General features: G+C 38.5%; 1 protein-coding gene and 1 long non-coding RNA gene across 2 annotated transcripts in view; one reads left to right on the forward strand and one right to left on the reverse strand.

Annotated features, from left to right (window-relative positions):
• Positions 1-55: 55 nt before the first annotated feature.
• LOC111262125 (uncharacterized) lies at positions 56-12,905 on the reverse strand. The gene is made up of 8 exons (XM_086968964.1): positions 12,587-12,905; positions 8,522-8,852; positions 7,983-8,199; positions 7,359-7,586; positions 2,089-2,405; positions 1,465-1,681; positions 797-1,024; positions 56-400 (listed from the first exon to the last, which is right to left on the reverse strand). Exons 2-8 carry the CDS (start codon positions 8,780-8,782, stop codon positions 306-308), a joined length of 1,563 nt encoding a protein of 520 aa, XP_086825090.1. The 5' UTR covers positions 8,783-8,852; positions 12,587-12,905; the 3' UTR covers positions 56-305.
• Positions 12,906-13,993: 1,088 nt separating this feature from the next.
• LOC147753239 (uncharacterized) overlaps positions 13,994-22,040 on the forward strand; it is a 9,384-nt gene continuing 1,337 nt past the window's right edge. The window contains exons 1-4 of the long non-coding RNA XR_015311824.1: positions 13,994-15,176; positions 15,427-15,507; positions 15,758-15,847; positions 20,010-20,103. This is a non-coding gene — a long non-coding RNA (uncharacterized LOC147753239). The remainder of the gene's footprint in view (positions 15,177-15,426; positions 15,508-15,757; positions 15,848-20,009; positions 20,104-22,040) is intronic.

Here is a 22,040-nt window from a genome sequence, read left to right on the forward strand (position 1 = left end):
CTTGAACGAATCGCGTCATGCATTGCGCAGTCTTTCTCTGATCGAATAATTCAAATTAGAACAAAACGTTTTCTTTTATTGCGCCTAAATGGAGTTCTACTCGTTGTTCCAGCTAGAAGCAGAAGGCAGCATCCCTGACCCATCCATTGTTACATTTCAGCTGCTACAATCATCCGAGATGAGTAAATAACATTGTTCAAGATTCATTCACACGGATGAAATAGTCCATTGACCAACTGCTACAGGTATTATGAATATATATTATATGCTTGAACTTATATCGAGGTAGGTGTGCTTCGGGCATCTCATTGGGCCTTGATAGCTTTCCTCTCCTGTCGAAGATACGTCTTGACATAGAAGGCCACGAATAGTGCAAGCAGAATGAACACGTTTATCATACCTGGTTAAGGGCGATAAAAGAACAATGGAGTCGAGTTAGTTTTGAAAATATGATTTCAAATATCAGGCACATGGTCAGTGGTCCTCAAAAGGCACTAGAGGAACAAAAGTCTTTAATGTTTATATGTGGCCTATTGATCAACAAGCGGATTATAGAATAGTCGTTTATAACGAATGTTCACTATGCTGGCCCCCTACGTAGAGGTCAGGCTGGTACGCGTGCAAGGTAATGATTTAATTCGACCGCACATCGCATATATAATTTAACTATAAGTAAGTTAAGCCTATTTCGTGGGCTGTTCGTTTTAGGCAACATAAATGTTAGGCCAACAATTTTAACTGAGCATCTAGAGATATCTAAGATGACCAACTATACTCGAAAGAGCGATATACTGACCATTTATTAGAACTCCTTTGGAATAACCGCAGTTGTTCGGCTGTGAGTACGCAACCATCCATTGCGAGATTACTGCAACGAACTGCATTATCTGTAGAAGTGTTAGGTACTTTTTCCACCATAGATAAGGACGCATCGAAGGGAAAGTTGCTAGCAGGAAATAACTATACATCACTATGTGAATTGCTGCGTTGACAAGGTAGGCAAGAGTGACCATATTCATCCATCCTGAAATGGCAAACGTAAAGGGGTGTTGTTTAACTACTGCAATCATTAAATATGTTACTCATCGAGACAGTGCGGCCGAGTGTACGATAGTCGCGGTATTTTCTTGAATTTTTACTATATATATGTATAAAATGAAGCTTGCCTTGTTTCTGATACCATTGCCTGCTCCTTTACTTTAGCTGAATTCATTCGAGCTGCTCTACCAGAAACGTGGGCTTGCACTGCATATTTTTTTTCCATTATTTACCCAGTGCTGCATCCAAGGAGAAGTGCTTTTGGGCCAGGTTCTTGTCAGGCCGTTTTATGGGTAACTGTTAACCACTCGGTTACAGCAGACAACATCTCATAGCAAGTTATCCTTTTTTTATTACTATTATGCCAAGCGATTAAGGTCATTCTGAACAAAAGGGAAACAAATATCAATTTATTACCAATATTACCTTGTCGCATGTACAACCAGCAATTACAGCATACGGTAAGATGATGAAATACGTGCAGGAACGTGACGTGCGACTGTTTCTTGGCTAACACGAAAAACATCGTGTCGAGATAATCAGACAATCGCACGTAGAGGTAGTAGTAACCGACTTTTTGAAGCCGCAGCGAATCAGTATCCGTTTTGATATTTGGAGGCTCGCAGACGACTGAGAAATTTAGCTGCAAAAAGAAAATTAGGGTATGGAACACCAATGCTTACAATGAAAAGGTGACAAAAAATCTTCAGCTAGTCAATTCGCTTCTTCGAACGATGGGATGTATTTAAATGCGGTTCTAATGTTCACAGGTATAACGCGCTTAAATGGAGGCGCCCAAGAGCCGCCTATTTGGGATGGCCGCTCTTCAGCTGGGAAATTGGCTTTATCTAGCGCTTAGACGTCGTCAAGCGTGCATTAAATCCCATAATACGGGAGACGTTTGTTTGTTTGTTAACGTACTTTTTACCAATGTAAACAATAGGATCGATAATGTGACGTTTGTTTGAATCAACATGAACTTTTTACCCTGTTCATTCTAAGTAAAACTTGGTAATCAACGATTTAGAAAACGTAACGTATAAGGTTTACCTTGTAGTATGCAAGATAGGTCGTCATACCGACATAAAGTATGTTTGCAAATATCTGAAACGCGTTGAAGATACGAATGTACGGCTTCACATGTACGGGCTTGCGGTTGCGCATAAAACGCGGTCCGATATAGTAGACAAACGCAAGGTAGACGGCTGAGATGCCAAGAAGGTATTTAGGTGAATCATAAAAAGGATATCCAATAAATCGGGGATCCCGGCCATTTTCGTCGAGTATAAGACTCAGCAAATCATTCTTCATGATGACGCAACCACCTTCGTGCACGAGATGGCCCAAAATGGTCACAATGGACGTGTCTGGTTAGCCAGGATTCCTACAAAAATGGTCAATATAATCCTTAAAGCGATCACGTTAACAGAATACAACGTCTATCTTGTGTACGCTAGAAATTTGAAAATAAGTTCTTTATTCACTTCATTCTTTTTTAAAAATGCCCAAAAAGCCACTAGGTGTTGTGGGTCCATGTGTTCAACCAAAATCGCAAGTTGACATCTTAATTCAATTTGCCAATGTCTTAATATCATCATTAATGTCATCGATTAATCTGCATCATTTATTATTGGTCAGGAAAAACAACAGGTAATTTCGACATCTTGCAACTACGGTATCTGCGTGTTTTACCTATGTATCTAGCTAATCGTTTCCTCAAGTGTTCTTTTTTTTAGCAGTGTTAACCGCATCCGCAAGTCGAGTTTTTCTCTGCAATTAAATCATGGAACACTAAAGATGCATGCTTGGTACAGCCCTTTTCCTTCTCGACTGCGTGCTTGTCATTGTTTGCACAGCATAAAGAAATGTATGTCTGTAAAAAACTGTGTCGAGAATAAAAGTAACATTTTTATTAAGATACTAAGCAGACGAAACCTTTATTTACATGCCTGGATTATTTCGGTTCTGAAATGTCCTGATTTTGTAGCACTGTTTACCTTTTACTCGGTTTTGTTAGTGGCGCTGAATCACAAGACCTTTCCGAAGCATTAGTTTGTAAACTTCGTTTAGGAATATCCGGCCTCGAAAATGCTGGTCATGGTCCCATATTACTGTAGAACCATGACCAGTATTCTTTCGACTGCAGTACCCACTAAATGCATACATTCGTCTGGTTGGTATGAGTTTAGCTGTTACTGCATTCACATTCCGCTATTCTTAAAAGATACGCGTTTTTATACTATTTTAACTCCAGGGGAGAAATTCTGTACATGATTCAATGCCAAGCTCAGAAAAGATTTACTGTATGCCTGTACCACTTGCTGCCACTCTTCTTTCGTTATCTTTACGACATTCTTCACTTTGTTTGACGAATCGACTCTACCATGGTTTCTGCCCTAAATGGATGCTCTATACTTTGTGCAACTTCTCCTTTTTCCCTCAAAGAGTACACAATGCTTTAATGTGTGAGTCACATTGCCGCATACGCCAGCATTGCTTGTGATAGACAAATCGCATGATGTTTTTTTTTCCCATAAAAACGAGTATAAAAACATCAACAATAAAAAAAAGGAAAAGAAGACCACTGTCAGAAGGTCTGTACCTTCCGGTATCAATCCCCTAGCCCAACCTGTATTGTACCTTCTGACTCCATTTGCAACTTTTCAAAGATATTCTGACAATCTTTTAAAGTAAGCATCTAACCCTCAGGTATTACTTGCCGCTTCTCGACAATAATATCCCATAATATCATTGTCCTGTTTCCGTCAAGGATCAGGGCCACCTTTGTTACACTAAGAATAAGGGTAATTTCTTCGACATCGAAAATCGTATCCTAGTGAAAATCGCACGAAGGAACTCGGCTGCACGCGTTAAGTTGTCTCAGGATCGAGAGTTCTTGTTCTGCGCCATACGAAAGCACTGCACTGGGTGCCGCAATATTCTACCGACCAGTGCAAACTCTTCTCTACATAGCGTTCTCATACCACGTAAATTCTGTCGTCTTTCCTAAGCAATGAGTATCCCAGCACACTGGTGTATCATTTGATTTCGAGAAGACATTTAATGGACATTTGGAAAAGATGGAAAATGTCATATTCTGCAAGCTGTTTATTGTTGACCGCTTTGTTGTCTACGCTGACGTACATTATAATGACTTATATTTGCCAAAATTCACAATACAACTTTACTAGCAAAACCACCAAGGAAGTGCCGCGAGCAATAAATCGGCGATCTGACTAAGCTACAAATAACTAAAAAGTGTCTGACTAATTAAATCGGAGACATATTGCTTATTACACTAAAGTTGCACTTCAGTTGGTACGATAACTTATTAGTTCGTACAAACATTACCCTAGATCATTGTGTTGTTTTTGGATCCGATGTGGCACCAAAGCTGCGTATCAGACAACACTTCAACTTGCCCAAACTATGTGCGGGTATCTAACAGAAATTTTTGAAGGTCTATAGTTAGGAAAAAACAAGTTTCCAGTTAGGAAAAATGTAGGTTCACTGTTGAAACAAACGCTATTAACTTAGACTCCTTATTGTATACTTATGTCCTATTTATTCTAATTCTGCCGTCGTTCCTTAAGTACAACAAAGCAAGAAGAAGCTTGTCTTTAGCAAGCAGCATAAACTTGAAAAGCACATTATTTTCTATAGTACAGTTGGGCAGGAAATGTACAATATCAGGCCCATCAAATAGAAAAAAAGACATACCGTTAGTAACACTCGAAAAAATTAAACACTCTGCACAATATAACAAAGCATTACTTGTCAATGTGTCGTATATAACAAAAGCTATCTAATTCCAATCGATTCCTGATTCCTGAGATCGCTCTCTCACAGACATTATGCGAGCGAGCGTATCTGGCAGGTGCATTGGTGCATTTATCTCTTCCGTATCAGCCCTGACCACTGAGTAGACAAACAGGATTTCCGTTCGGAATCTGCCCCTTCCATGCGATGGCTCAAATAGCAGCTGGAATACGTAATACCTAGTCAGCAAAATTTTAGTCCCGCAAATGCGCTTAACAGAAATAATCAAAATGGTCAGATTTCAGACTTCTCCGAAAGAGATCCCAGACCTTTCTACGCAAACTCGTTCGCTTAAACAAAGGATGCAAAAAGATTTGGCGATTGGTCTCATTTGTTTTTCAGCTCTGTAATCAGAAGAGTGGCCTTTTATCGGTCGGTAAATGCATATGACAAGTTGGATCATTTGACGCTCGCACCGCCTTCGAGTCGCTTCATGAATCATGTTGAAGTTAATACTTATATTGTATATATTATATATGTATATATATATTGTTATAGCGTGTTTATTTATTTCTAGCTAATAAGCAAGTGAACCGTTTAGTGCAATATTGTAACTTTGTAACCTTCGAACCTTTATGTCAACTTCATCAGAACCAATTCTGAAGTTACTCCAATGGCGTTGTCTCGTTCGCTAGTGATGAGGATGTGCGTCAAGCGGAAGCCAATGTCTCTTGATGCGAGAACGTGGCTCTGTGTGAGCTATTATCATGTTACTTCCTTTCGGTGAAGCTAGACCTTATGACAGTTTGATTGTAAAACATTCATCAATAACTCAAACGATTTCCGTTACCCTTTCACCTCTACATTTCGACAGCAGGATTATCACAGGACATAATTTGATATTTCTGAATCATACTTCACTCAGATTGCACTATTAGATCTTACAACACGTAGGTACTCGATAAGGTTTTCGCATTGCCAGGTACAGGTGACACAACTCTATGTCAGAGATAAGATATCCATTTGGTGTTCGATTTTCAAAAAATGATTAACTCCTAATAGTGATAAAAATGAGAAAGTTCGCATATATAGACATTGACTATGGGCCGGTTCACTGTTAATCGGTCGCCAGTAACCAATGAGGCGCGCAATACTGAAACACTTAGGGGCAAATGGTCAATCAAAAAGTGATCGATTGGTGGCACATTTAGCTGGCGTATAATCCACGTTCAATAAAGCATTTAAGAGCAAACGTTATTATTCCAAAGAAGCCTGTAGTATATGTCAGAAGGGGACCCTTTGTTTTATACTGCTGACATGGAAGAGGTTCCCTTTGTCGCCTAGATAGTAAATCTTCAAAAAACATTAAAAGAAAAATACTCGTTACAAAAAAACCGGAAAAGGAAAACGTTCAAATAGACAACACGCCGAGAAGAGAACATGGCATAACTTCAAGAAGTAATTACTTTCCTCAAGTGAATTTGTAAAAAACGTGTGGCGCTACGTCGAATAAATCGGCTGGCCGAATTGTCAGCATCTTTAAAGCCTCAGTAATAACACAGAATTATTAAAATTGCATTCATAATTTTATTATATGTCACTAGAGTGTTTCTCTCTTATGTATTATTTTGTAGAGGGTAAGCAAACACGAGCATTTCTCACCCGTTTGTTTTTTTTTTTAAATTATTCTATTAAGAGTGATGTCATTGTCCAAAATGGCTGAGCAAAATTTTCTTATATATGAATTTACATGACTAGGTCGTTAGTTCATTAATTAGTTACTACAAAACCTGTTTTAAAGCGGTTCTGATCTATACCGTATATCTAAATTCGTACACGTATATATTTAGGAGCTTCGGTATCTCATTGGACCTTGGTAATCTTGCCCTCTGATCGAAGATACGTCTTGATATAAAAGGCCACGAATAGTAAGAAGATGATGAGCACGTTTATTATACCTGAGCAGGAACGACATGATATATTTAGGTTAGTTGATGGCAATGTGAATCGTCCAAATGTAGATAATAGTAATACTTTCCGTACCACTGCTAGTTAGAGAACCGGACTATTATAGACGGATGTACAAGGGACCAATTAATAATTAGTAGGTAAAATCCACCGACGGTGTCAGCTTATATGGATGGCCTGCATCAAATCGACCCTGCCTTGCTGCCTGAACAACAGTATTCAAAACATTTCGACTAATATATATATAAACTTATTTACATCATCTATTCGATATATATAACAATTAATTTAACTTAAATACCCTGTATATATAATATGATAATATATACGAAACGAGGGCTTCTATATTTTATGATCAACAAACGACATTATTTGCCATTTCCTGTAGAGTAACGCCATATGTTTAATATATTCGACACGAGGTTGGAATGCTTTGACGTCCCAAATAATTAGATCATCTGGACGTTTTTTTGTGTTTTTAGCGTACCAATATGGAAGCCCTTGCACTGCTTCCATATTGGTACGACGGGCCTTATTGCTTTGTTGTCTTCACCTACGACAAGCAGCTATGCTCGAAAAATCGATATACCGACCGTTGATTAGAACCCCTTTGGGGTAGCCGCAGTGGTCATGCTGTGAATAAACGATGACGAACTGTGAGATCATTGCAATAAACTGAGCCATTTGTAAAAGCGTTAAATGCTTTTTCCACCATAGATGGCGACGCATCGTGGGAAATGTTGCCAACAGGAAGTAAATATACATTATTGTGTGAATGGACGCGTTGATAAGACCGCCGAGGGCGCCGATGTTCGCCCAACCTGAAATGATAAATGTAACGAGAATCGACTTAGCAGGGGCATCTATCCAGCGGAAGTTCGACATTTTCCATGTTTATATCTATTACTGATTGACTGATTGAGCATTGTTATTAATAAACTGTGTATAGATTCTAATTCCATTCGTTTACCACAAGCGAGCCTATCTCACGTGGATGGATGGATGGATGGATGACGATTGATTATATCCAATAAAGACGTTTTTAAGATACAGACGCATAGAGATTGAGCGGGGTCAATTTAAGAGTGGCCATTTCAGTGATAGTTACGGATGTATTTGGACAAGAAACTCGTTGGCCTTTGCTGTAGGTCGAGCGTCATTAAGGTTTCTTGTGAATGAGGTGGAAGTAAAGCGTTCTTCACAAACAATTATCTCACCCTGCCGCATGTACAGCCAGCCATTCAAACATACGCAGAGATGATGATATACGTGCAGGAACGTAACGTGTGACTGCTTTTTGGCTAACACGAAAAACACCGTGTCAAAATAATCGGACAACCGCACGTAGAGATAATAGTAACCGATTCTATGTAGCCGCAGCGAGTCAATGTCCATTTTAGCATCAGGCGGTTCGCAGATTATCGAGTAACGTAGCTGTAAAAACACGACCGGGATTTAGATCATTGATGATCGACATTCATAATGTAGAAGGGTTGATTCTCACTGCCTTGGATGAAGTCAACATGAGAAAGAATAGCTGTCTTCTCGACCTGGATCAACCATTTTTCGACGAAAACTAATGTTTATGTATTGTAAACTGCGCAACCTCGGAAACATTGACGAACGAAATGAAATTTTCAAAATGAATAAAAGGGGAGGCATAACATTTTGGAGGTATAGCAAAATTATAATAGTAATAAAGTGTCTTACGTCGAATAAAAGCGTAAAAATAAGAAAAGTCAAAAATGTAATTTACCTTGTAGAAAGCAAGATAGCTCATGCTGCAGACGACGGAGATGTTTGCAATTATCTGATAGGTGTTGAAGATCCGAATGAGCGGCTTTATAGGTAGAGGCTTCCGATCGCGCATAAAACGCGGCCCAATATAGAAGATGAACGCAAGGTAGGCGGCCGAGATGGCCAGAATGTATTTAGGTGAATCAACAAAAGGATATCCAATAAATCGAGGGTCCCGACCACTGTCGTCGATCAGGAGGCCTAACAAATCAGTTTTCATCTCGGTGTAACTAACTTCGTGCGCGAGATTATCTTAAGGCGCAATCAATACGTCTGGACAGCCAGGATCCCTATAAAATTAATCAATATAATTTTTGAAGTAACGCATGGATTGTCGGGCACAGATACTTTCCACTTATATTAGAACTGATAACGAAAAATATGTTGCATATACACATGTGTATATATATATAGTAGGAGAGTGAACTGCGGTGTAAATCCACACCTTATAAAATAGGCTTCTAGTTGGAGTCATTATAGATTTACTGTTGAAACAAACACCATTTGACTATGCATAGCTCTGTTATATTTCTGAATATAGCTGCAGACATACAGTGATCCACTCCAAGCCTATAACCCCTTACTTCCCGCGTCGAAATGATTCCCTACTAGTAAGGGCTAGGATTGGTAGGACGATTTTAGATCTCAGTCGCGCGAAAACAAATTGTAAATGGGTAATTCCTCATCACACTCGAAGGAGTAAAACACTTGAATCAATGGCGTCGTCAAGCAAGATAAAGCACTGATTGAGTCTTGTAATCTTTCACTCACTTCATAGGCGTGGTCTTGTATAACAAATGCACAAATCTGTGTATCTCTGTTATGAGTGCAACCTAAACAAAAAGAACTTCTGATTAAGACCAACTTCAGTCGAAACGCAGTACTTCCTCTCATCTAGAGTCTTGAATCTAGACTATGTGCCTACCAGAAACATATTGATTAGGTCCGATCTAAATACTCTTCGAAAGAGCTTGCATTGAACGCCGGTATCACTTTTAAATAAGCCCTCTACTCCACTAGTGGTCTCGTCGTAAACACATTTTTGGGAACCAGCAACCTTTATAACATAAAATACTGGTCGTTGCGGTACCTGCTCTGATACCGGCAGATGAGGACGTCGCTCAGAATTAAACACAACTATCGTACTGTGATACTTTCTGTCATCTAAAGATAATGTACTCGACTTTTCTAGCCAGGACATGCATTTAAATAGGCCCTCAGAACTAAGAACTGGAGCATAATGATATACAATGGCCTTATAACATCTAATTTGCTTCGTTCATCGAAGACCAAAACGTAATCAGCGAAGTATAGTCCGGTATAATTGATACTGGATCTTCCATATGTATCATTACATTTTTCGTCCAGATGTTTTCTACTACAAAACGAGCATGTGCAAGAGCTTGCTCGACTGTTTTAAAATAAAATTGATTTTTTTAGATAGCCCAACATACTGTTCGCTTATCTATTACACATCGCGATATTTTATACGTTTGCAAACGGTTCGGGTTAGTTGTGCTCTTTTTTTTGCCTGCCTCTATCATAGCACTGATAATAATTTAACCTTTTCCGCAAATGTTAATGCCGTAACTAGTTTACATTATTATTTAAGTATCGCACAGACTGAGGTTCGGAGCTTATCTGAACAGGTCATACAGTAAACGAAATGTAAAGTGACAATAGGTAGTCTACCTGCAGAAGTATTTTGTTCCAAATTATCCACCTAACGCTTCAAGTTATCTAGTCGACTACTGCATAATCTGCAGATTACAGTTGTAAGCGACAGGAGCACATCATGAAGATATTCGTTGTGTCGCCTCGCCGGGCCATCGGACAAGGTTGAAATGCGTCATTTCGAACTAATTATAAATTGCTTGCAAATATGCCCCTTGTTTGTCTAGTATTTCAAAATTTAACGCCCGCCACTGAATGTTTTGCCCGCCCTTCTAGAACAAGCAATTGCAGGATGCGTACAAAGTTTAGATCTAGATTCAGCTTATAGCTGCGGTCGATGTCACATATCTGCCAGTGCTGCTGTTTGGTCTGCTTAAACCTGTGTTTGTAGCGACAAATTTTTGGATATGTTTACTTTTATCGTTGCTGTCACTTCCCGTGGGCGGCATTTTTTCTGTCACCTTTTTTGTCAGCTGCGACGCTTCTTTAGATTTGAACGTTTCCTTGGTTCGTCTCGCCCCAGCATTGCCCCCCGCCCCCAGTGTGCTTGACGTATGGATGCAGTATGATTGATGCTGGCGATCACATGGAGAGCTACCCGTAAAAATACTTTGTTTTTGCTGACTGTCGTGTCTATGAATGTATGGCATTATGTATAGTGCTGATCTCAAGGTATGGAGGTGACTGTCGCAAGTACTATAGTTTGAAACGTTAACGTTGCAAATTTAGTTAATCGTTTGTCATCCCTAGTACTCTGAAAGCGTTAAGTTAATAATCGATTACCGCTTCTAAAGGAAGAATAGAGATTATCTCTTCCACAAAAGACTACCACTCAGCTAGAGTATTGAAACCGATTTTAGAATAATTAATATCGGCCGAAAAAAATAGACTGTTCTCAAGTAAAACTTGAGCCAAGTGTACATTTCAAAATTACATAACTAAACTAAACGCCATTATGATCAGCTGCTTTCTGCAATTTCTCTGCTAACACCACAATCCCATCATTATGGAATTTCTCTGGTATTTTTGGGCGAAAAATTGTCAGAAGTGATATTTCCAGCCATCGAAGTTAAAGTAACGCTATTAAGAGAATATGAGCAAACCGATAATAATCTGATGTTTCAACGCCGGGCTATATGGCGTCACCCGCCATATGGAAATTTCCATTCAAATTTTTTCAGTTTTTGCTGGATAGCATAAGATGTATTATGTCGTGATGGAAGACGAGGCGTCCTTTGTGTACTAATTTCGGCCGACTTTTTCAATGGTTTGCTATAATTTTGTTATTTATTAATAGAAGAAGTTCCAATCAGTCGTTTTGTCATTCCTCTGCAATATCAGCTTTTTTTATCCTTATTTTGCCCCCCCCCCCCTCCCATCAGCCATGGTCCATCGCTTTAGGACTCACTTGACCTCCTAGCGCTCTTGTGGAGTTGAAAAAAGTAAAGCTACAATCGAATATATAATTTTGCGTCGTCGGATTTTTTGTACGTGGGTTTTTCAAATGCTATTCTGACTGTTTGTTCATTTATTAGTATGAAGAGCATCCTTCACGTGGAAGTTTCTATCTATCTATCTTCGGGTCGTTTCTTCGAATAATACATTTTGACAACAAACAGCACCTGTGCCTAAATTATGTTATAAGTAAATATTATAGCAAATGCAATAATACAATTAATTTTATTACAGAAATGTTACCCAGACGATTTAATATTATTAGTTTTTCAGGCAATTTTTTTCCGATTAAGCCCTTATATGCAAACCAATTATAGATAATTGGTTCTATCAAGCCAATACAGTGTATATGAATTTTTCTATATTTGAAAACAAAAGCTTTCGTGTGTCTCTACGCAAACAGCTTTTAGGAGAGAGCTAATATGATATATTTGTCAGAGAGGGACAGAAGATTTAATAATTGGTTTGATAAAAATAATTCATTTTTCAAGCTTAAACATTGAAAAGCTTAAATGAAAAGAAGCTAAGAGCATCGACTGCTGAAGTGCTTAAATAGATCCAGCCGCCCGATGTTTAACAACGTATTACAACAAAGAAGTCCATCGTACGATTTTTTCAATAAGTAATCCCTTATATGGGACTTCGAAGAGACGTAGCAAAGTCGTACTTTTCGTTCGTTTACACACAAGTTTGCGGTTCAGTAAGAATTGCCCTCAGCCAAAATTGCAAGATTACGGCAGTCATTTACCGGAAAAAATCTGACGCACTAACTTTTTTCCTCTCATTTCTAACTAGAAAACTAACGCATTTCCTCTCATTCGAGAGCCAAGCCGGCAAAATATTGTGAACTACCTATAGCTTTGAAAAGAATACAAATCAAGGTAAAATCACTTACCGTCAAGGAAGTGTGCTTTTCATCGATTGGTCGACATAAATCACATGTTAATTTTTGATCACTAGACAGTACTATAAAATGGACAAATTCGATGGGTCAGCTGGCCTTTGCCGTCTTGTTCTTTCCGTCGTTCCTCTTATCGACTCGCACACATACTTAATACTGATCTCATGTATGAATGTTTCAAGTGATTAACAAATAACAACTCTCATGTTGACGATTGACCAAGTCACCAGTGTGCCGAGGTACGGATACATAGGGAATTGTTGCCGCTGCTTTTGCTTTAAAATGGCACCAAGTTCGCTTCAGGGGACACGGGCGCCGCCATGACACATTGATGCGCCTCTCTTCCGCTCCTGCGCTCGTATCAACTCGATTACCCTCCTCAGAGACCTCACATAGCCTCACCGGGCACCTGCGTTCGAGCCGCTCCCAGATCGCCAGCTGAGCGATTGCACTGGCCCGTGTATTTTATTGCTACAATCGCATGTTGAATCTGAGTCGAAAGATTTACACGAGACTGCGCTACTACAAACTTCGCTAAATGCAACGAATAGCTAAAGTAAAGGATTTGCCCTGGCAACATTTAGAAGACGCTTGCTATTTCCGTCCCTTTTAAAAGGTGGTTCTGACATATCGTCGCTCCGCGCTTTTTCGCCAATATCCCCATTTAGCCCCCATATTTACCCAATGATTGGCCACCTATGGTAACAATCCTATTTAGCTTTTTTTCTGTCCTTAATTTGAAGCTGCACGAAGTTATGTCTCGCCATGCTTTCATACAGTTACATTTATGTTTATTTATACATTTACTTTTATCTATACAAATACTAATAGTTAACAAATGTTACCGTCTGTCTATTTTTGCAGGGACGGAAAGCGTCCTGCCTTGTTTTTTTCCGCTGAAGCTTAAGGATTCCGCGTAACACGGCGGAGACCTTCTACGGACAGAGAGCATAGCGATATGCGAATGGATAAAAGACAACTACGTATGGGTCAACGTCTTGCCAACTCCGACATATAGTTGTCGAGTATATAGCTGAATCGAAAGATGACTTGTGAGTGGGGCTTGACAACGTCTGATTAATTGGAGTACAATAGTATAGCATATAAACAACTACTGGCATTATAACCATACTTTCTCATACATAAACGCATACATTACAGTCTTGCTGGTCGGGAAACTCATTTACATAATATCAACATATACAAAGTATTGTTTCTTTTCACATCTAAACTTAGCAGCGTTGATTTTTTTTTTTTTGTATTTTTGGCCTTGAAGGTATGTTAGGAAAACTCGTAGGTTCAAAATGTTCTATGCCATGCCGCCGATTGAATCGTTGTCCGGACTGCTTCAGCAATGCCTGTCTATCCACACATCTGCGTCATCAAAAGTAGTAGAAAAGAGGCAACATTTTTTCTTTTTTAGCCATATTACTTTTTTTAGAGGCGTTGTGGACCTACTCGAACGTATATTCTATTTACAGGAACTTTTTTTTGCAGGAAACAGGCATGTAAAGTACAATTTTGATAGTACTACAGGAAAAACTGTACTATAACCTTCAACGTTAAAGGATCAACACAATTTATTATTGAGTTTCGACTCGTTTGGCAGAGAAAATTGTCCATAGCATCGCTTAACATGAATGCTCGGATCTGTCAGGCTAATTAAGCTCTATGTAGCACGAAGCTTAAACGTATTGTAATATATTATCAGTGACTTAGATATGGGCGAACATTTACACGCATGAATAGGGTTACATTTTTTCAACAAGGTCTATGTGAGTTTTTTCCATTAGCCTGTTGAAAAGGAAATGAGACCTGCTTTTCTATGAAACAGCCATGCTGGCCTTTAGGAGTCAGCGGGCCCTGTGAAATTCGTGCACTCATAGATGAAAGCTGTTGTTTTAGGGAGCGATTATTTAGAGATGGTCCTTTTTCGTTTTGACTACTAGACGATGGTGGTTTCCTCGATTCAGCATTTAAATTACGTTCCCGCTGCCAGAAGCTTACGAAGATATAAAGAACCATTATGATAACGTAGATCAGACCAGCTGTTATAAAGATTACGTATTCGACCGAAATACGTTCTAGACAGCCATTAACGAGTGGACTCTCACCCAAAATGTCCGAGTTTGTATCGACAATTAGAGTCTTGCTTTGGGCTATAGACCGAAGTGATTCGTTTAGGAATGCGCGGATGTTCACAAGATAGACATGTTTAGACCGAACGGTTATTGTTACCATATTGCTGTGTGTATAAAGGCGACTGATGCCTTCAGAAGTAGGATCGGCCTCCTTCCATCCGACCTTAAAAACAACTTTAGCGCTACGATACATTTGTGGCCATTTGATATTTACGTCCACTCCTCCTAAATGCTTTGTTGAATAATGCAACGAAGTAACAATAGCTGCCCAAGAATGGTCGACGCGGTCATGGTGTAAAATATCAGGTTGATTGCCGCGCGCCGCGCCACTGAAATGTTTTTCATCACGGAACATGAGATTGTTTCGTTCGTCATTGAAGTCAAAATTAAATTCGGCGCACAACTTTTCAACTTCAGCTACTTTGCCGTTAGAATTATACGAGGTGAGCCGTATTCGAGTGAATAACTTAAGTTGGTTCGGGTGAACAGTGAAGTTCCGAAAGAACGTTTGCTCGAGTTGTTGCCAGCCAGCCGTTAGTTGATCCTGCATAGCCAGGATATAAACTAGAGGTTCAATATGGTTATAGCCAGCTGGTGTAGGCCATTCAAAGTGAACGAGATCTTTATCCTGTATGTAATTATATTTTAGTGACTGAGTGAGGTTCAGGTTTGTTGACGCTGTTTCATTTATAGGACTGTGCGAGCGGTAGAAATCACAGGACTCTTGACAGCCAGGGAACTGCGGGAGAAAATAAACAATGGATTAAATTAAAGGTCTCTGATATTTTCAATTGATCGTTCCTAGGTTAGTTTGTATTTTTGGCAATATACGAAGTCTAAGTAAATTAGTTTGCGGTCACTTGGCTACATTTATTATCAGTGCTCGTTCTATGGTGTGTGTGTGTGCTATTTAATTATCTGAATTTTGATGTTAACGGCCAATATAATTTGTATCGTACAATTAATTATATTTTTTATTCATTGATGTTAATTATTGTCTTTTGCGAACCGTGCGGACGACTAGCCCCTGCCAAACTTGTGGAACCCTGCGTACGAACTGGGGGAAGTTGGTATCTAAGTACCGATTATGCTCGTTAGCACACAAAACGTAAAGGTAGGCAACAATACGTTTCAAAAAGAATAGACTTTACTTACGCAAGCGTGTTCCTCACTGCACATCGGACCCCATACTTTAAAGTTTTTGTAGAACATGTGACACGTGTCCCAGCACTGAAATATGTCACACAAGGCGTTCTGTGAGAATTTCCTTAGGTAGTAATTATCGCGAGGATAGCTCTACTGTACAGAGATGTTGTTACCATCAAAATTCAAGAACCTAATGCTATTTAGCAATTTTCACAAAGATAGAATTATCTTGTCGCAATTTAGATTGTCACATTTAAAAAGATATTCACCAGCCAGCACTCAGAGGTATCGACGCAGTTGCCGCTATGATCGTGAGTAACAAACTGAAAACAAAAACAGGGAGACGTTACGATATGAGTTCCGTGAGCTCATCTACGAAACGATCATAAATCATATGAAGAAGAAAAATTTAGTGAAAGATAATTAGTATGCATTCGTTTAAAAAAATATAGTGTATATATATATAGTTCCTATAAATACATCAACATATTGTGATGTATTTTTGACTCTAACCTTTTTAAGACAACGAGCTCTGCATCTGGCAACCAGAACGTCGGTATAATCCTGATCCAGCTTACTACCAAAGCCTATGGCTATCACTAAGAAAACGGCACCGATATTAAGAAACATTATGGTTTGTTTTGTAACGAATGATTTGATCTCGTCCAACCCAATACTATTTAAACCCGCTAGACGACCTGGAAAGGGTTCGGAAAGGAGAATTTCAAACCCAGATTTTCGATTAACCCAGTGCATTTCCTGGAAGGTGAACGATTTGCTTACACAAAACCAATTTGCTCTGCTTGTGGGTTACCGCATTTGATTGCGGTGGTCTAATCTATGTGAAATCAATTGCTCAATTAGATAGTCGTTGCGAAAAAATAGGTTCATAGGTCTTGTGATACAAGATATGAGCGTTAATTTCCTTTTTGCTAAATTCGACGGATTAAACAGGCAAGATTTGTGCGGAAGGCAATATCGTCTTATCTACCGAAAACATGATAAGTATATGTGATTTACTTATTAGGGCGAAATATTTATGCAGAACGTGTATGACTAACATCCAAGTCCAAGATTTTTTTGCCCGTTGATAAAGCCTTGATGCCTCCCTCTCTGACCTTTAAGAAATTTTGCGCTGTTCAAACCAAAAGAAACCATGTCACTTCTTTGAGACGGACCTTTCCGATAGGAATACACTGGGGCTTTCTACCACTTTACATACTACTAAAATGCAGGGCATATGTTATCGCCATAGAGAGCGAATTTTAAAATGTCAGTGTCTCTAAGCACATAAAACTCCCTATAGCACTGAATACAAATATGCCGTGATTCCACTAAAGCCTCGTTTTACGACGGAAATTCTTCCTAGATGAACTGAGTTAGCACATTTTGCGTGGCCACATGTGTCCACGCATCAATTGCCGTAATAGCAGTACATCCAGGCTCAAACCGCTACAGCAATGTAGAGAACCTGTCACATACATGGCCAATTTCCTATACGAAAACGCTGTCCGTGATTCTATCTCACGGACTATGTCATCATTACTAATATGAGTCAAGTCAATTCATTCATCTTGAAAGGGTCGAAATCGCTAACTTGTTTTCTTCCTACATTACCCAGTTATTTCCGTAGCTGCGTTCTACGTATTGAGATCCACGGACTGAGATCAAGCTTGTTGGCATATTAACTTGCGCAGTTCGTAAAGTTACCTGATCCAATTTGGATAAGAAGTTTTCGAAACCAGTTCCGGCGGAATATTGGTATGAACTCTATTTAGCGGGTTGACGATTGCTGGAACGTCGTTGAAGTAGGAAGACGCTTATCTGTTTCATCGACGGTCATCCCCCTGTACCATGACAGTGTGATGACCACCAATGGCCAAGCGTATCATTCATTGGTCTATTATCTGTTTACGGTTGACAGTTTTGCAATTGAAATTGGTTACGTTGTGTTGTGTTGTATTGTATTTACGGTTTTGTGTGCCATTTTCTACTCGATACAATATTGTTGCTGCACGCCGATCATTATTGGTGCTTTGTTAAGGTCGTGTTCCATTTCTCGGGGTCGACATGAGGGCTTCTAGCTGGCTTCAGGAAGGAAGCAATTCTATTATATGTGACTATACCTATCTTTTACGTTCACTATCTACCTTTGTCTACGCTTGAATGTCCTGAATACGAGTTAGTAAAATCAGTAATTGTGCCTAAACAGCCTAAAATAGAAGTAAATGTCAAAATCTAGATTTTATTGATCCACGAGTTAATATTGAGATTAAAAAAAAAAATTAATAATAATCAGAATCATTCACCTTATTAACAAATATTAACTATAAAAAAAAAACATAGCCTTAGCTTCAGAACAAAAATTGTATTGTGTTTAATCAATTAACCTTAAGAATAGGTACATTGATTATTCTTGCCTGCTTTCCAATACGGTTGCTAACCAATGCTGAGAATGGGGTACTCAAAGGAGATATTCAATCCAAACATAACTATTGGATTTTCGGAAAATTATTAACCCTTTTTCTAGCTAGATTGCTTTAAAAATCACACATCCAAGGTAAGCGGAGTCGCGTTATGTCCATGCTAGTGTCATTTGAAAGACGAACTCTGTCAGTAAAAGAAGAGGTACTGAGTCTGTTAAATTGCCTTCACTCAGACTTAAAATAGAGCGATTTGACCACTTGCAAAATTTTTGCAAAAATTCCTTATATTTAGCAATCTTAGTACCATAAGGATACAAGTGTCACCCAGGTCCATAGAAGAAAATCCGTTAGTCATGGTCAGGGTGCGTGATTGGCAGAAGCGGCCCAAGAATGCTTCTGTGCTGGAAATCTTCTTCTCACAGTCGTGGACCAATCACAGAAAAAGCCGATGAAATTTTGTGAAACTTGAGGTCGACAGGGACGTAAGTAGTCAAGGTTTTGTCAATTAACTAAACATCCACCCCCAAAACAGTTTGGAACATAGGCTACAAAAAAAACCCGATGTACAAGTGCAAAAGATTATAGCCGTTTGTATCTCTAATTCCAAAATTCCACAGGAACACAACGAAATTAAGGAAGTTCTTAAACAGTCAAAAAAATAAATGTGCAATTAAAAAAAATGCTCTCTAGGCAAAATCTATAGCGAAGATTAGATCGATGCTAAAGAAAAGGACGTGTGTATATGTTTGATGGCACTGGAAAGGAATCGTACATTATAAAATGCTGTCGTCTGACAAAACGATTGATTCGGATCTTTACTATCAACGGCTCGCAAGTAACGACAAACCATTGAAAACAAGTAGGCCGAAATCAATGAAACAGACGGGCGTCGTCTTCCACCACGACAGTATCCGACCACGTCCAATTTTAGCTATCGACAGAATTAGACAGAACTTCGGTAAGGTATTTTATTGCATCCGACGCATAGTCTGGATCTTGCATTACTAGACTGTAATTTTTCTCGATCTCTGCAGGACCCTCTTAAAGGTGTCAATTTGGTTTGAATAGAGAGATGGATGCAAAAATCAGCTGCTACAAAAGTTTTCCATGGGGTTATCACGTTTCCGCAAAAGTTACGAAAGGTCGTTGACGAAAATGACGGATATTTCACCTAGTACTACTATTTTGAAGTATAAAGGAATAGTTGCATTAATGTTGGCTTGCAAACGGTTGGTGTCTCTTCCAGCAACCCAATATTACAATAGAAGAGCTTAGATCAGATTTTACTTTTTCTTGTAGTGCTACCACTTAAAGGTTGAACACGCCTTCAATTTGATTCTTCTATACAGCGGTACATTCTGATCTATTACATGTACCTATTTCTGATTTTGATAAAAATATAGGAATCCACAGCTGACCTGTTACCAAGCAACTTCTTTACTGAAATATGCGTTTAATTAGCTTTACCTTTACATAGGGTGTCTTACCAGTCTTGGATTTGTCGTGTTATTTTCTGCAAGGATATATATATATATATATGTGTTGTTGGCATTGCTAACGGTACAAGCATCATTGAACCGTTGAAGACACATTTGGCGGAAGAGTTGGCGGTATCCAATGCTGGAAGTCAGTGTTGAAAAGTCTATGCCGTCTCCCACAAGCAAAATAAGTAGTCTGTTTATTTCTAAAATATTTGCTTTCAAGCTGCTTACTCAATCCCTAGTGGCCCCTCAGCGCTGTGACGGATCGGGTTTTGTCGAACGTTGAAAACTATTGGAGACGGCTGCCATACGCTCAAGTAAGTAAATAATCAAATGCTAGTTGGTTAAGTGAATGTGAAACCTTGCCTCTATACACCCTTTTTTAGAAGGATGATATATTATTATTATGAAGCACCTTTGAAAAAGTTCGATGATAGCTTAACTGTAATTGAATGAAAATGTGTCTTCGTAACTGAGTCGTTGGCTGATTTTGGTTGTAGTTCAAATCAGTTCAGCTGTCGTGTATTTAAGAGAAACTATTGTTTGACTTTGCCTCATACTAAGGGCAACAAAAGAGGTAACCCAAAGATTTTTACCGCAGTGTTTTTAAATAAGGGTTCATAAAAGTAAAGGCTTGTTTTAGTTTTAGTTGAAAACAACTAAGTTAAAAGTAAGGTAGATTACTTCTAAAAACATCGAAGCAAATTGTTTTTTTTTTTCATACAGAACTGAACTGTTCCGCATTTAAGGAAGCTTAGTTAAAATAGAGAGGTTTACGCTGAATGGAACCGCCTACCAAAATTTTAACACACTGCGGTTTGTTTCTGGATGCAACCAACGAATAAGAAATGTTTTTTTTTGTAACTATCAATGCTTATCATATAGCTATCATATTCATGCTATGATGCAAATTGAACCCCAAAACGGAAAGACAGTTAAGCCCCAGACTGTTTACGTGGCTGACTAGTACCTGGAGCAGGTAAAAGCAGGAGCAGATAGCGGCAAGGAGAGCGAATTACTTTAATTAATATTTGCGAAGCAGGTAAAGTTGAAGTAAATCTATAATAGATTCTGCGGGCTACTTGGGGTCGTATGCGATTGCTCATAGAAGGTAAAAGTTTTACCGAGGAAAAGAGTTTGCACACAACTGCAAGGTTCTTTCTGACTAGGTTTCCTATTGCGTACCGCAAACATCTATGATCTAAAAACACAAATTCTTCAAGTTGACTAGACTTTTGGCACAACTTATCCTTACTATTCAATGCAAATACAAACGATACGCAAATGATGCCATAGTTTTAAATGTTTCCTATCAATGAAATAAACGTTTATAATATTACTCATTCAATTTACATATTCCTTGGTTGACGTTTGACTTAGCCCCCATACCCAGGGTGGCAAGATTGCTATCCGTAGATCCGTGACTGTGAAAATATTAACTTTAAAAGTTTAGTACAGTGCATGTTTATTTTCGAATTCTCATCTGTACATCAGTATTAGGTAAGCATATTAAGAATTTGCCTGTAATAGGGTTATCGCAAATGAATAAACTGGGGCTAAATCACTCGTTTTTTTTTACAAATATAATAACAAATAAATAAGAATAACATTTTACAGAATTCGAGATACCGAATAGTAGTAGATGCAGTTAGGGCGATTGTTTTACTTTTGCCGTAGATGTCGTTTAGAACTTTACATAGTGCTATAAAGATAACCCAAGTCAAAAGTAAATTTTTCTCACGAGAATCTATAGCCTTTAGAGGATCACGTTAACAACATGAAAGTTCAAGTTAAACGTAATGGCAGTCCTTTAGAAAAAACAAAAAACTTAACAAAACTAGACATTTTAGAAATTACACACGTGTGGTATCAGTTCCGCGATCCTCTTAAAGTTTAATGTATTCGAAAAATATGGATAGACATATCAATAAAAGACAAACTGTTCTCTATTGTTGTGCTTTCTTAACATCCATGCTTGGCCGTTCACAGTGTTTTTTTTGCTTCAGCCGAAACAGATTTTTCGCAGTGAACCGGCTTTCTTATTTTCTTAATAGTTTTTTTTTTTTTTTTTTTTTTTTTTTTTTTTTTTTTTTTTTTTTTTTTTTTTTTTTTTTTTTTTTTTTTTTTTTTTTTTTTTTTTTGTAATCAAAACTGGGATATGTTAGCGCTAGTGGGCGCCAGTATTGCTATTACTAGTGCGCTTAATGTCGAAATGATCTTAAACAAATTTTTCTTAAACTCAATCATATTTCTA

Source organism: Varroa jacobsoni, unplaced genomic scaffold (genome assembly GCF_002532875.2).
Source record: "Varroa jacobsoni isolate VJ856 unplaced genomic scaffold, vjacob_1.0 scaffold_628, whole genome shotgun sequence".
Lineage (NCBI taxonomy): Eukaryota > Metazoa > Arthropoda > Arachnida > Mesostigmata > Varroidae > Varroa > Varroa jacobsoni.